The sequence below is a fragment of the Dermacentor albipictus genome, chromosome 8 (genome assembly GCF_038994185.2).
Source record: "Dermacentor albipictus isolate Rhodes 1998 colony chromosome 8, USDA_Dalb.pri_finalv2, whole genome shotgun sequence".
Taxonomy (NCBI): Eukaryota; Metazoa; Arthropoda; class Arachnida; order Ixodida; family Ixodidae; genus Dermacentor; species Dermacentor albipictus.
The window spans coordinates 135849614-135864739 of NC_091828.1; the positions used below are offsets into that span (position 1 = coordinate 135849614).

Consider the following 15126-nt stretch of genomic DNA (forward strand, 5'->3'; position numbering starts at 1 on the left):
TCTTTGTATACGCGCCATCTCTGGAGGTAAGCAAACCCTCTCAGCCAGCTTGCGCCGACCTTCGTTGCAAGCAATATTTCGTTGCGATATTTGTAATTTAACTACATGCTTTATCGGTATGCAGCTGCATCTGACCGCCACTTCTTATAGGCCTGATGAAAAGTGGTATTGAAACCACTACATGGGTACTACGTAACCGTAATCTCTACCGTAATCTTAACCTGCGTTTTCGTTTCCTTCAGTTCTAGTTCGATTTCAAAACAAGATCCCATTTGTTGGTACTCATCGTTCATTATATGCTTAGCATGTTGGCTTCGCCCGATTTGTCCAGAACAACATATATATGTATATATCATCGCCTTATAACAGGCACGTAGGTATCGGAGAAGCTCGCAGGTGGGTGTGCCGTTTTCACTGCCTAAAGCACGCATGAACGACGTAGATAATGACATCTAGTGATTCATAAATAACTTGGAGTAAAGAAATGCTGTGTTGCTGCGAAATTTTAGTAGCAACAAAGCAAAGATACGCCTGAAATGTTTTTCAGTGAAATATTTGTGCACATACTTGGGGACGTCTTCTGAAACGTTCCACTTCGGCGATAGTTTGCCTAGGCAACAATTTCGCCTTCAGGCGCGCGCTGAGATAAGATTGCATAACAAAATACAAATTGCATAGCAAAATACAGTGGTGACTTCCAGCTGATGCTTTTTGCGGGAATTACAATATACGTAGCAATCAAAATGCAAGAAAAAGTAGCAACAGAAGAAAACAAATTAAACACCTATGAGTTTACTCAACCATGCACTTGTGCATATATATGCGCTCACAGGTAGTTCTAGCTTTCTTTTATTATGTCCGTGTTTTGTTGCATTACCCAGATACCATTCCACGATGACCGACCAACAAGCCCATATTGCCACCCTTGTCGATTTCATTTCTAGTACAACAGGCTTTTTTCAATATGTTCCTCGAGATTCCGGGCATACTGTTGCCCTCATTGCCATGGCTGCCAGCAGCACGTGTGCCCTAACGTTCTGTATTCATAACAAGCAGCTTCCACAGGATATAAAATCGTTGTTTACTGGTTTCGCACCATTCGGATGTCGGTCACGGAAAAAGAATTTTGAAGATTGTACGTGCCAAACAACTTCAGCAGGCGTGTCTCCACAGAGATTACCTCAGCGTGCAGATGTTTTATCAGTATGAGTCGTGCGCTGCAAAGAATCTTCTGTGGAGGCACCTGCACTTAGCTGATCAGGTCACCAAGTTCCTTTGACAACCTCAAATAAGACTACTACGGGCTCATGTGAACAAGGATTGACAGAAAGCAACAAGTGATGTCTACGTTTCTGAAGGTTTCATCCTACCCAACAGTGTGTGCAAAGTTCTTGGCCTCGGTCCAAAATTTGCCCAAGCTACCAGCTGGACTAAACCGGAACTTCCCTGTCCGTCATAAGTAAAGTGTCCAGAAGAGCCCCGCAAGAAGATGGTGTGAGGATGAATTCGGAAGGTTTAGATGCCCTGTTGTGATGTAAGCCCCAACCTTCTAAGTTACCTGTAAAATGTGTAGTCTTACCTGAAGAGCAAATCATTGTGTGTCATACCAGCTGACAAAGAGGGTGGTTTTGCAGTTTTTTCCTTTAAATGTTTCTTGGAAAAAGCCAGTCAAGCAATTTCTGCAGTTTTCAATGAGCGCAAGGATGTATCACTTATGAAAGTAGCAGTGAAACCAAGTGAAATTTACAGAAAGTTGAATCTCGATAAACTAAGGAAAAGTTCAAAGATGTAATTTTTAGTAAGTGCACAAGGAGGATGTTCCTTTTCGGGTCATAATTTCCGAAAGGGGTACCTGGCAGAAGCAAGCTGCCCCGTACCTGGTTTCAAAGCTGAACGTTAAAGAGATTGATGACCAGTTTCTTGTAAAAGGCTCTGACGAATCCTTGATTTTGTTAGGTTTCACGGCAAAAAGGGCTTCAAGGCCTTTTCAGCTAAGGTCAAAGAATTATATTATTCTATCCTGCTCAATGACCTTATTCAATGTGTTGAGGATTGTATTGACAAATATGGTGCCGTAAGGTTTTCACAGGAAGCAGGTTGTTTCCGTAGAAGGGTATTTAGAATTATGGTGTTTTTACATGTCGCCAACCTTTGCACAGTGGAACAATAGGCTGCATCTGCAGAAGAAAGGCATTTGCATAGGGTTGTGTCTGGCTCCCGTCTTTAGCAACCTATATTTAGCGCAATTAGATAGGCACAAATATGACCACCTCACGGGACTAACAGTTTTTCAGCGAGCTTTTAGATTTGTCAACAATTTTTTAGTGTTTCCAGATTTCCCTAGTAATAGTTGTCTAGAAAAATGTCCCGATGTCTAAGATCTTTCGCGAGTGTTTGAGACCTCTTGAAATGACTTTTGAAGTGCAATACGTTTCAGTTTCTTGACTTTCAGTTCATCTCTACTGATAGTAGGACTTGCTGGGCTTACAGTCCATGAGCTAAGAAACCCCTTCTCCAATTTCATTCAGCCCATTTGAATTTGGTGAAGAGGGGCATAACTAACTAATAGGGATGGCTTTCTGCCCACTGCTGTGCAACGTGGATGTAGGCCGAAATTCAAAAAAATGTTTTATCGTTGCAAAACACGGAGACCATGTTACACGTGAGATAATCAAAGTGGGAGAAATTCTACGTTTAAAGGATGGTTGCATCAGCACCCCTTTATCGCTCTCACTGACAAGGAGATCAGATACCTCGGGCTATCACCACGTTGAATTTTGTGTGGCGTTGTCGTGGCGTTCTAAGCATGGTTGGTGGGCTATTGTGTGACTGTATAAATAGCGATGCTTTCTGAAAAGAAAAGAAACAGTTGGAAGTTCAGCGCTCCGTTCTCTCTTCTATCCCTTCTGGTGGCTTTGCGCTGTTAACCTGACTTTGAAGCATAATTTATCAACAAGCCCAATCTTACACCCTTCGTAACTAACACGTGTTTCAAAAACGTCCTAATGAAAACCATTTTCCAGCAATCGGCTGCAAGTCTTAAGGAGGCTGGTTACCCTAACAACGTGTTGGTGTTGGTGGCAGAAAGGCTGCTCAAACAGGAACTTTCGAGACGATGCCTCCGTGCAAATGCAAGAGCTAGCAGCCGTGACCAGGTGAAAACCGCTGAGATTCCGTATATACGCCAGATATCACATAGCCTGAAAATGATAGGAAGCCAAGGTAATGTGCGGGTGTTTTTTCAGCTCCAAATAAGCTAAGCACCTTGTGTAAAACCACTAACCCAATAAGGACAAATAAGCCGGTTTGTGGTAGCATTGCAAAGATGAGTTCGTCGGATGCGGTGTAGGAGTGGTCTATCATATTCCACTGTCATGCGGTAGATGCTACATAGGCCAAACCGGAAGATGCATTAATGAGAACTTAAGAGAGCACAGAAATATAGTATATCAGGTGACGATTTTCTTGCTTTGCATTGCAATACATGTCCATGTCGCCCTCTTCTAAATGACACCGCTATTATATACAGGGATAAGCGCAAGTGTGTAAGATTAATAGTAGAAACTGGGCAAATCCTATAGGCCGCTGACCAATGTATCAGCAAACTATCACTATCATTGTCCGTGAGAAAGTTAGATTATTTTCGCATGCCATGAAAGTTGACTGCATTTGCAATGGGTCATTTAGGTTTCTTGGTGTTTTTTTGCTGTACCGGTTTTAGACAGTGTGGCTCTACTCAGCCATATATACAGTCGACTTCCATTAATTTGATCATCTTTCTGGGGTTTTACTTGCCAAAACCAGTTCTGATTATGAGGCATGCCCGTTAATTCGATCCTGACGGGACCATTGAGACTGGTCGAATTAAACAAAAGGCATAAAAAAACATTGAAACGTGCCATTGCTTCACTTTGCAGTATTTGCCTTCAAAATTAACTTTGGCCGCGTTTCAGTTTAGCGCTACACCTGCAACCATCAACAGCTACGAACTCGCCCAGTTTACTATTTTTCTTAATGTTAGCTTCACTGCAATACAGCCATGTTATGCATAGAACCATACCAAGCAGGGAAAGGTGCCATTGTTGCAAATCAGCACGTGTCCCCTAAATTACATACATGCACATGTGCAGTCTCCAGTCACAGTATGAGCACCAAGACGCCTAATAGGTGTATGGGCAGGCCTTCAGAGTTTGATATATTCACACTCTTTTGTTGGCTTTTAACATCTCCTCGGCTTAACGCAGTTTTTTCAACTTACTGCCTTCCTTTTTGCTAGCTTTCCCAAAACACATGATTATTTTCCACTTCTCTGTGCACGGCACATTTACTTAAAGAAGACATACTAGGCCTCATTAACAGTCTCATACACGAGACATGCATGGAAGGTGAAAAAAGGACTCAAATCACCACTGAAATGTAAGAAACAGCTCTGAATGGCTGCCACTATGCTTATTAGGTGGCTAGGTTCTCCTACTGTGACAGGAAACTGCATGCTTGTATAATCAAGGAACACGTGTGATGTCCTGTGACAGTGGCCCTTTTCCATTCTCAATATGCTTCACCACAGTAAGTTGCATATGCTTCAGCGCATAACACGGCTGTATTTGGGCGAATCTGACCAGTGAGGTTCGAATTATCCGACGAAGGCCAATTTTGAGATTGAAATAACAGAAGTTAGGGCTCACAGAAATGTATTTCATCAGCAAACAACTTTATTTAAAAGGGGTGACTGACTACTTCTATATCATTAATACATATTAAAAATGACAAGAGGCCAAGCATGCTGCTTTGAGGAACACTGGAAGTAACTGGCACTTCATGGGAAGGGCAATCGCTTATGCTGACGAATTGTTTGTGCTTAGTTAAGTATGCAGAGATTCAGCCAATTAAGTATGGCAGAAGATTTGCGATTTAGAGCTTCTCAATTAATTTAGAGTGTCAAACAAGCTCAAATGCTTTTCTGTCTGCAATACAGGAATATAACATCAATCTGGCCAGGTTTATCAAGAATGCTAGCAAATGCTTGCATGTATAAACCCGTGATCCAACTTCCAATAAATCGTTGAAAGTACCACTTGTGTGTGTCTCTTCTCTCGCCTGTCCTGTCTATGGTTTCTGCGCTAAGCATTAAAAAAATGTTGTACCAACAATGTTAAAAGTCCACCCTTGCAATGTAAAGTTTCTTTTTTTTCAAGAATACTCCACACTTCTCTGAAATGTGAACATATTTGTTATTCAATATTCAATAGGTCAGTTTCGTCAAATATCCATATTTAATTCTATCCAGAAATATCAGGATATGAAAACCCCTACTACATATAGGCCTTGAGTGGAGCAGTATGGCTTAAATTCGTGTAACCAATGCTACTTACAGGGAACAAGAGGTGAGTCTGGGGTTTTATGTGCAAAAACCACGACATAATTATGAGACACACCATAGTGGGGGACTCCGAATTAATTTTGACCACCTGGAATTCTTCAATGTGCACTCAATGCATGGTAAACAGGTGTTCTTGCATTTCTTCCCCGTGGAAATGCAGCTGCTGCAGTCGGAATTTGATTCCGCGCCCTTGGGATTAGCAGCACACAATGCCAAAGGCATTATGGCGGGTTTTGAAACTCAAGAGGTGGACAGAAACCGCGGAAAGCTTTAGAAGAGATGTTTTTTAGATTGTTTGACACGTGTAATGCCAGTCACAACCAGGTTTCTGGTCAACTGATAAGTTTGTAAATGAGAGTGACTGAAAGGTGATAGTATCTGCTGCACCAAGATGACATCAGGAACATGTTCACATTGTCCAAATGATAATTTTTACAGCCTCAATTGAGAAAAATCCGTTGGCTGCCTAAAAGCGAGGCATCCTTACTGCGCGACTAGAAATTACTAAGCAAAGCAAAAAAATACCTGCTGTATATGTCCGCTCAGGAACTGCAGTTCCCTTTGAGAATGGTCACCACAAGCACCTGACTTTCTCCCTAAAGATTCCAGTATGTGTAATTATTGACAGAAAGGAAGATTTGATAACTTCTAATTGCGTGTTCTCCAATTAAATACAAGTCAAATGGTCAACAGCTATTTGATTTACATTTGACATTTTGAACATTCGCACAGCACAAATATGTACTCCAGCCATACTCGAGAAGAATACCATCAGTGCAGATTGTGAAACACCTGACGAGTAGGGAAAAAAAAGTTTCGTTTTCAGGGCTCTGAAATTATTTTGAGTTTTGTGCAAGTGCACCGTCAGTAGCATACCTACTGGTGATCATCAAGGGTTCAGCATTTAATATATCTGCTCTTGCCAACACTAACAATACGAGATATTCCTCTAACAATTCTTTCCTTCCTCAAATAAACACTAATTGTCAATGTTTACTGCTCTTTTATGGCGATTAAACACTAAATTAAACCACCCCATATTAAAGCCTGCCGCACAACATTAACATTCAAGAGAGATATGAAGACATATTTACTATCGACACTACTGGCTACAGACTCATTACCACGAACACATATTATATACAAACTCATTTTACCACTTTCAGTGCTTCTGTATTTGCCAAATGTATCGCTTTTATTCTCTATATCCCATTGTCTTTATTTTTTCCTTCCTTATTTTTTAAGTTTTTTGTCGCACAGTATATATTTCACTTGTACTTTGCATATTGTAAGCACATTTTTGTTTCTGATTATCTCGTACATTAACCTTGTGTTCTTTGATATGTGTCATCCCTATGTTTCCATAACGTGCCAATTACTACATTTTTATTTATTCATACGCAGCATCTATTTCATTTGCTTGTATTTGTAAGCACCTTCCTTGTATTTGATTACTCGCTTCATTAACTTCGTGTATTCTGATGTGTATCACTGCTATGTTGCCATAATGTATTAATTACTATATTGTTAAAACTACTAATAGGTCCCACTGACAGTTTTTGTAACTCCGGGACGTCCTTCTGTACTAATGATGAATGATGAAATAAAATTTAGGTATTCTGTATCAACTGTGTAATTATTAGGTATTAAAAATCACCATTGCTAGATGTCATAGCGGCACCACTCCCCAGGTTCTGAGCCACCTCTAGTAGAACGAACTAGTGATCTTTTTTCATGAAGTGGATTGGCTTCCCACATGACATCATTAAGAATACACAAAGCAAGCCTCCTCATTTAGCTTATTTTTAGTAGGATATGAAGGCATAGTAATTGATGTACCTGTAAAAGTAAACACACTAATGTAAGACATGTAGATGTTTCTTCAGTCTAATGGTAGACTAGCCTGAGATAGCAGATTGTCTGCCACTGTTATCTACACACACACTATCGACTAAAAAAGTTTACGAACCATGGGATCTCAGAAAATGCTAAATATCCGAGCAGCCTTTAAAAGTAGCCAGTAAAACCGTACATCACAATGTTTGCATATACTAGTAGAGGCTGGAAATGGGAATACCAGGCTTCGTTTTGAGACTGCGGAGATATTCAGCTTTTTGTGAGATCCCTTCATTTGTTAACTTTTTGGGTCAATAGTACATTTGTACGTGTGTGGTAGGGAAGGTATGAATTAGAGAGTTTCTCCAAAAAAGCACGGCTTTGCAATAGATGTGCCAGGCTGTAGATGTGCAGGCAAAGAGTGAAAAAGAATGCAATAATGTTTAACAATAGCACAGTGACGACAGCAACCAAAGCAAAGCAGCAGAGGGGTACATGTGGTGGCAGAAACTTGCACTGTACCTATTGCACTTATATTCTTGTACTGCAGGTGAGTGCAGAGAGTAAGTTACCGCGACTGCACACTGTACAAAACATAAGCGCTCTATGTAAACTTCGTTTTGAGGCCATCATCACCACAATAACAAAAAAGCTGCATCTCTAATACCCCTGTCAAGCGGGCAAGTTAAGTGCACTTACGGGGAGTGCACTTACGGGGAGTGCACTTCGGTACCTTGAGTCACATTTTAGGCAACGCGCTTCTTAACGGGAAAACAGAGTGCACTCGCAGTAAAAAAAAATGGCGACAGTCTAAGAGCGCGTTTTTAAAGATGGAAATTAACAAGTGAAAGCTGCTAAAAAGCGATTGTTTTAAGTAGAATTATATATAAAAACAAGCTTCATCTATTTGTCTCAACAAAAAACGAAGAAGCTTTTATTATAAGTGTGTTGCAAGTCAATGCTGGCCAAGACGAATGCCTAGCCAATCCAAAACAACATGGCGGCGTGCGGCAGTTGATCCTGCTCATGATCCTGCTAGAACAGAATATGAGCGAGTATATATGAGCAAAGACGGTGAGTTCGATATTTAGCTCCATTGCAAAATGCCACGCACACGACTGAAAGCACGACCGGCGTGGTCAGCACGCTTTCACACCAAAATACAGTGGCTGGAATATTCCAGCCACTGTAACCAAGATAAACACGAACTGAATGAGCATGGCGGCGCCACAGTGCCGCATCATTCTGGCGCTGCTGGTTGCGTACATGATAAAATCGTTCCTTTATTGCGCTGTTTCGCTTCTCGCTAAACACAAATTATATCGTTAACAGCTGCTCAATAACTGAAATGAAGTTTTGTGTCCTTTTTCTATGCATTACATTTTGCATCGTTGAAAGCGTTGGTGGCGAGGCTAGGCACTCTTCAAACCGTTGGCGGCGAGGCTACGCACTCGGCCAGCAAAGTGCGTTCCGTGAACGTACTCCGACTTGAGTGCACTCACCTGAGAGTACACTTAGCTGTGACGTTAAGATTTGGGAAAGTGTACTTAAAAACCGAGTGCACTCGCCGTAAGTGCACTTAACTTGCCCGCTTGACAGGGGTATAAGTCATATGGGAACAAACTAGATTCAAGTAAACTGCAAGTAGCCAACACTACTGTCACTGTACGATGTCGTGTCCAATGAGGCAGGACATAGCCAAGGCCACATAGAATAAAAGTGACATTGGAGAGGAAAGGCTTTAGAGGAGGGTAATTTTTAACCACTTGCAGCTCTTTATATAGCATGGTGACATGAAGCTTTTTTTGAGTAACCATTCGAGGAGAGATACTGTGTACGTGTAGGTCACACCAATAAAATACTTTCAGGGACCCTTTGGGTGATGAGGTTAACATTTAGTCTTTTTTTCTTTATGCACCCACAAGGTTCCGTTACACATGTACAGATTTTCTGTGAACATTTTTTTTTCCTTATCAATTTGTGTTGTACCTGTGTTGTACCTTACTTTCCTTGTATGATTTTGTTCTGTTTTCTTTAACTTCAGTCTTTCCTCAGCGGCAATGCTGATGTCATTTTATTGATTTCTAGTGCTTTAAGCTAATATGGCCAGTCCTACACAATAGAGAAAGAGTGAAATAAAGAAATGCGCAAGATATGCATGCTGGGATGTGAAGTGATTGCTTACGATGGGGCAGGGTGGACACGTTAGAGAATGATGGCTGGAACAATGTAATAATTATTTTCTTTTTTACACTTTCTCATTGGTCTCAGCAGCATTCTGCTTACATTATCATCAGCAGGTCTACCAGTAAATGATAAACAAATTCTGACATTATACCAGCTAATAACTGCCTTGCTCAAGATCTGAGCAACTGAGCTATTTCATGATAGGAGTGTTTGAAAACTTGCATCAATACTGACTGAACGAAATGCTATTTTGCTTCAGCTACCTAGAAAGAACTAGCATTAGTGGGGTTGATCTCTTGATATGTCTTATGGTAAATGAATGTAGGTGCATTTGCCCATTTAGAATGAGAATAGTGGAAATTAATGGGACATTGAAAAGACACTTCAACATTCCGACGGTTGTTACAATTATGAAGGGCCTGACAGTTCCCGTAGCATTACTGTTCTGCTTACCATTTAAAGGTTACCAGCTTACTGCTGTGGTTTGGACATTAAACTCTACATTCGACCTCACATTGGGCGTTCTTGTTGCACCTGCCTTGAACCCCACCCTTTCCATGCATATGAGGTGTGTTGAAAAAGAAACCGAACTTTTGCTATAACAGCTTTGCTGCTTATGGTACAACATCTTAAGTGCTGTCCCCTTCAAAATAGTCCCCTCTACTGGCAATGCACTCTTCCCATCTTTTCTTCCATTTTTGGAAAGCCTCCTGGAATGAAATTTCTGGAATGGCATGCAGGTCTCTTCTCGCATTGTCCTGGATCTCCTCTACGATTTGGAAAGGGTCTAGGTCCGGAGAATATGGTAGGTGGGGCACAAAAGAAGTGCGGTGTTTCGCTAAGTAGCTGCGGACAAGGAGCGACATGTGAGCCAGGGCATTGTCATGATGCAACATTCAAGCCTGATTTTCCCACAATTCAGGCCTCTTACTGCACACAGAATCTCTCAAACATGCTAGGGTTCCCTGGCAAACTTCTTTGTTTACCATCTAACCATGTGGCACAAATTCCTGATGGGCAATGCCTTTGCAGTCAAAAAACACAACCAACATCACCTTCATTTTTGACCGACTCATGCGTGCTTTTTTTGGACGAGGAGAACCTTTGGCCACCCACTGCGACGACTGCACTTTCGTTTCAACATTGTAGGCATAAACCCATGTCTCATCGGCTGCTATGATGTTCTTAAGGAAGTTTTCATCGTCAGTGGCAGTGGCAAGCATTTCCTGGCTGATTTCAACACGGGTCTGCTTCTGTGCACCAGACAACAAACGTGGCACAAATTTTGCACTGACACGACGCATCCCTAGTTTGTCACTCAAAATTTCATGACATGATCCTACGCTGATACCCACTTCATCAGCGACTTCTCGAACGGTCAAACAACGATTTCCGCGAATCACAGTTCGAACTCCCTCAATATGGTGATCATCTGTGGATGTGGAAGGTTGTCCAGGCTTGGGATCGTCACCGACCAACATTCTTCCCTCTTCAAAACACTTGAACCAACCACAGCACTGCGTGCGACTCGCACAGTCCTCCCCGTATGCTTGGCTAAGCAACTGAAAAGTCTCTGTGAAAGTTTTCCAAAGTTTGTAGCAGAACTTCACACACACACGCTGTTCTTCCAATTCCTTCATTGTCACTTTGGCACCAATCCGAAGAGCAGCTTGTTCATGTGCTCACTTCAGTGGCTGTAGCTCGCCAACTACGGTCAGAGCGAAACGCGGCAAATGGCAGTTTGTTGTCTAAACCTGTCATTACATGCGCTCAGTAGCCGCAGCGCGCTCGCTCTGCTGATTGGCATGCTATTTCAAAAGTTCGGTTTCTTTTTGAACCCACCTCGTATATATTACTGCACACACACACACACAAAAAAAAAACCTTGAGTCATAAGTGAGCACTGTGTCTGTCCCCTTTCCTTTTCCAATCAGTTGACACTGTTTTCGTTCTAAATACCTTCTAGGAACTAGGCCATAAAGAAACTGTCTTGCAAGTGCCCTATATTATCTGTGTTGTAGTCCAGTTTGTCAGTCTACCTAAATTTAGCATTGTTTATAAATTCTGCTTAAGTGCTTCAAGATTTTATGTATTCTGTACACTTCTACAGGTCAACACCACCACATATTTCATGTAAGTAAAAGTTACTATGCAGAAAATGCTCGTTTTATTTGAAGACCAAGCAGCTTAAGTGATAATGCATGTCCTGACTAGGTAAAGTTAATGAAAAGTGACCAAACATATTTTTCAAAGAAAGGCTATGTATATGTACTACAGGCAATACAAACCTCTATTTGCATGCCGCTGCTACAGGTCCCGTGACTAGTGTGACTTGCTTTCTGTAAGCAGTACAGGCTGTACAGAGCTGTCAAGTCAGCTAGTCTTTAGTCTATCTAGCTTGCTTTCATGTATACAAACCAGAAGGCCGCCTTCTACAGTATTATGCTGAAGATTATAAATGGTTGCCTGACACTGTGCCTTGCAATGTTCACAGGCATTCGGCTTACCAGGAGACATCATTTGTGTTGGCAACAGTAGGTGAGAGGTAAATAACAAATAAAGTACACATTAATTTAAAAGCCTTCATCTTCACTACATTGTGCAACATAAGGATGCCTTTCCAAAGGAATGTAGCCAGTGCCATCTACAAGCACAATGCTCACCAGCTGCAGTGGCTTCATTTGGACACAGGTGACATGCAAAGACATCGTTGTGCTTGAAGTGAGGTGCATGTAAAGCACCACAATCCAATAAAACTGCTCATATTTTATACATGTACTGCGTTTTTGCTCCCACTTTGATGTTGACATGATGAGCCTGAATGCCATCAGCCATCCTATACAAAAACTGTCCCTACTTTCATTCAAATGACTCAACCTAACTGTGATAGGCTAGCAATTTTCTGGTTTGGATATGCTGTTCAGTTTGTGCATGTTATAGTGCAGGCATACCACCAATTGAGTTAAGCATTGTGAAAATCAAGTACACTACATTGCCTACTTAAGCACATGAACATTTAAGCAACAAAATCTTTTTCTGCTCATGCAGCGACCTACAGCTACAAAGGAAGAGACAAAGACAGTGCACACGTGTAGGTAATATCAAGCTTTGATGCAGACATAGTAAGCTGTGGTGAAGAATGAAGTGTAACCTGTGTTTCCACTTCTGCATGAATTTTGTGGAAGTGCTGGAGAGTCAAGGTTTTGTACAGCTAATTTATGTATGTGGTCTAATAAACCATTGCAAAGTGAATGTGTGGCATCAGCAACAGATAGCCAGGCACTATCACAAAAAGAAGCAACATAATGCAGGGGAGTGGTTGTTGAAAGTTGCAGGTTCTGGAGGAGAGAGACAAAAGGACAAGACTGCATCGATCAATTGGACATGACTGAAGGCATGCATGGTATGTCGAGCAAGAAGCAGACAGAAAGAGTATTAAAGAAACGCATGAAGGAGAAGCCTGACAGTGTGTGAAGGCAAGAGCATCACATGAAAAGAAAAATTTGAAGAAAGTAGCAAATGAATGGGGAGCTCAGATGCTAAGGAGCAAGAATTTTCTGCTAGAAATGTTATTGCTGTTGTGCCTTAGCCCTGGTGCTGCAAATGGAAGGTGGAAGAAACAAGTACAGTACAAGTTGAAAAAGTGTTGTGGCAAGAGTGAGCGGCATTAGATCGGTGCCTCACCAAAATGATTGAATTTGCAGTGCTCATCTGCACTCAACAAAGTGTGCTAACCTGTGCTGCTGGAAGTGTGCGAGCTATCTCGAGATGAAATGTGCAATCAGCCAGCTCTTCCAGATTCAGAAAAGACTTGAGACCTGAGGAAAATTTCTAAAAGTACAAGACAGCAACCTGATTTGTTAAATCATATTTTGGATGTTTCCAGCAGAAGCACTTGCACCAACGAAAACTAAGTTGCATTAAAGGTTGGACTTCAGAAAGTGCATCAACACTACACCAACGATAAATGCAATTCCACTACATGGATGACTTGCCTTGTATGAAAACATTGTTTTCACGTTTTGCTCTCCTGTTCGCCACATAAGCATTGCGGATTAAACAAAGTCTCACTGTTTCGTGCAATGCGTGTGTCACTGGCTGACCACAGAGACGCCGAACAAGTGTACTGGCAGGCATTCAGAGCTATTTCGCATGCGGTTGTAGTGATCTGAGCCCTTGTTTCGCCCACATAGAGCGCCCCGTATATGAGCTAGACATCGTAACAGCCGGGATTATTAACTAGCCAATATCAGTGTTACTGCACAGCTTTCACAATGGTCTACTGCTATGAAATTGCATGACGACCACTGTTCTTTTGCATACATTTCTTCCGTATTCATGCGCAGGGCGTAGTGTTTTGCCAGTGTGGCTATACAGCTCTCACAACGATCTACGGCTCAGATTGCATGACGACGCAAGTTTTATACTTACACATACAGAGTACAAGATTTCCATTCCCACGAACCTCCAAGTGTGCTGTATTCTCAGTTACATTAAGAACTAATGCATCGGCACGGAAACTGTTTCCGTTCCCGCGATTCCCCTGAAGTGTGTGGTATGCTGACCTTGATCAACGACACTAATGAACAATGCATCGGCACGACGTAATGCTTTGCCACTAAAGTCATCCGAGAAGACACCTCACTTCCAAACGTATCCCCTTGCGACTATAAAATTTAATACGCTACCGTCGCAACAAAATAGCAACAAACTCACCTCGGACGCAGCTTCCGCCTTGCCGGCCACGCATCCTGTCGATTCTGTGCTGCAAGCGCGGCTAGGGACAAAGAGAGCAAACGGTTTTCTTCCCCGTAGTACCTAAACGACGAGAAATCTTGAGCACCAAAAGTCCCCACATTTCTCTCTCGCAGCAACCGCTCCTCGCGCGTGCGCAGAAACAGCGGTGAAATCCATTTTCGATGTGCTCGTGCCTAACGGCCATCCCACCACCTCGGGCTTCCTGATCGGCCACTACTTCGCTTCCATCTCTACGACCCTCTACCTTCCTCCCTCCTACCCTCTCTCTCTTTTAACCCCATTCCCTCGACCCTGCTGGCGCTGAGCCGTGCTCCCGCATGGGTTGCAGAAAATAGGCTAGCCTTTTCTCCTTCCCCACAAGAACCACTTCTCTCTCTGCTTGAAAGTTTTGCTGTCGCGTGCTGCAGAACGATTTCGAGATGTTTATGTCGTACCTTGTGTAATTAACGCAATGTCCGTTCATATGAGGTCGTCAGGGAAGCCTTTCGGTGCATCGGTAACTACAGTACGCGGAAATCTCTTGGGGCGCAAACATGTGACGCGCATTATCGGCCGCGGTGTACGTGTAGTGTTGTGAACAATATATTGCGTATATCGCTTTTGATTCAACGAAGAAAACCGGTGTCACTGCATTACAAGCATGAAATGGTAAATCTGCTCACTATCTGATCGCTTGTCGTACGGACTAAAACATAAGAGCGCATACTCGTGTACGGCCAACCTAAGGCAACCACAAAACATGTAAGCGGCAGGCGCTATCAAATATTTGTGATACACCGGTATCGTTCTCACGCATTTCAAGTCTAATAGGCTTGAAATCACTCTGTCTACGTCAGCCTTCCTGCATGAGGCCGATGGCGCTGCTCAACACAGCGATCACTGCGGTATGCGAACCAGCATGACACATATAAGCTATGTGCTTCGGCATTGCCTTTTTGCCCTGTAAAGCCATAATATTTGAGAGG

At 42.3% G+C, this 15126-nt stretch overlaps 1 protein-coding gene across 9 annotated transcripts in view; it reads right to left on the bottom strand.

Annotated features, from left to right (window-relative positions):
* LOC139049198 (uncharacterized) overlaps window positions 1-14363 on the bottom strand; it is a 28361-nt gene extending 13998 nt beyond the window's left edge. The window contains exons 1-5 of one of the 9 annotated variants that reach the window (XM_070524563.1): window positions 14120-14363; window positions 13139-13221; window positions 11692-11742; window positions 9402-9435; window positions 5906-5976 (exon numbers count right to left, since the gene is read on the bottom strand). In XM_070524563.1, the coding sequence (XP_070380664.1) occupies window positions 5906-5976; window positions 9402-9435; window positions 11692-11742; window positions 13139-13221; window positions 14120-14153 (273 nt within the window). In that variant the 5' untranslated portion in view covers window positions 14154-14363. The other 8 variants (XM_070524562.1, XR_011508181.1, XR_011508182.1 and 5 more) reach the window with 8 other exon arrangements.
* Between the last annotated feature and the right edge of the window lie 763 nt (window positions 14364-15126).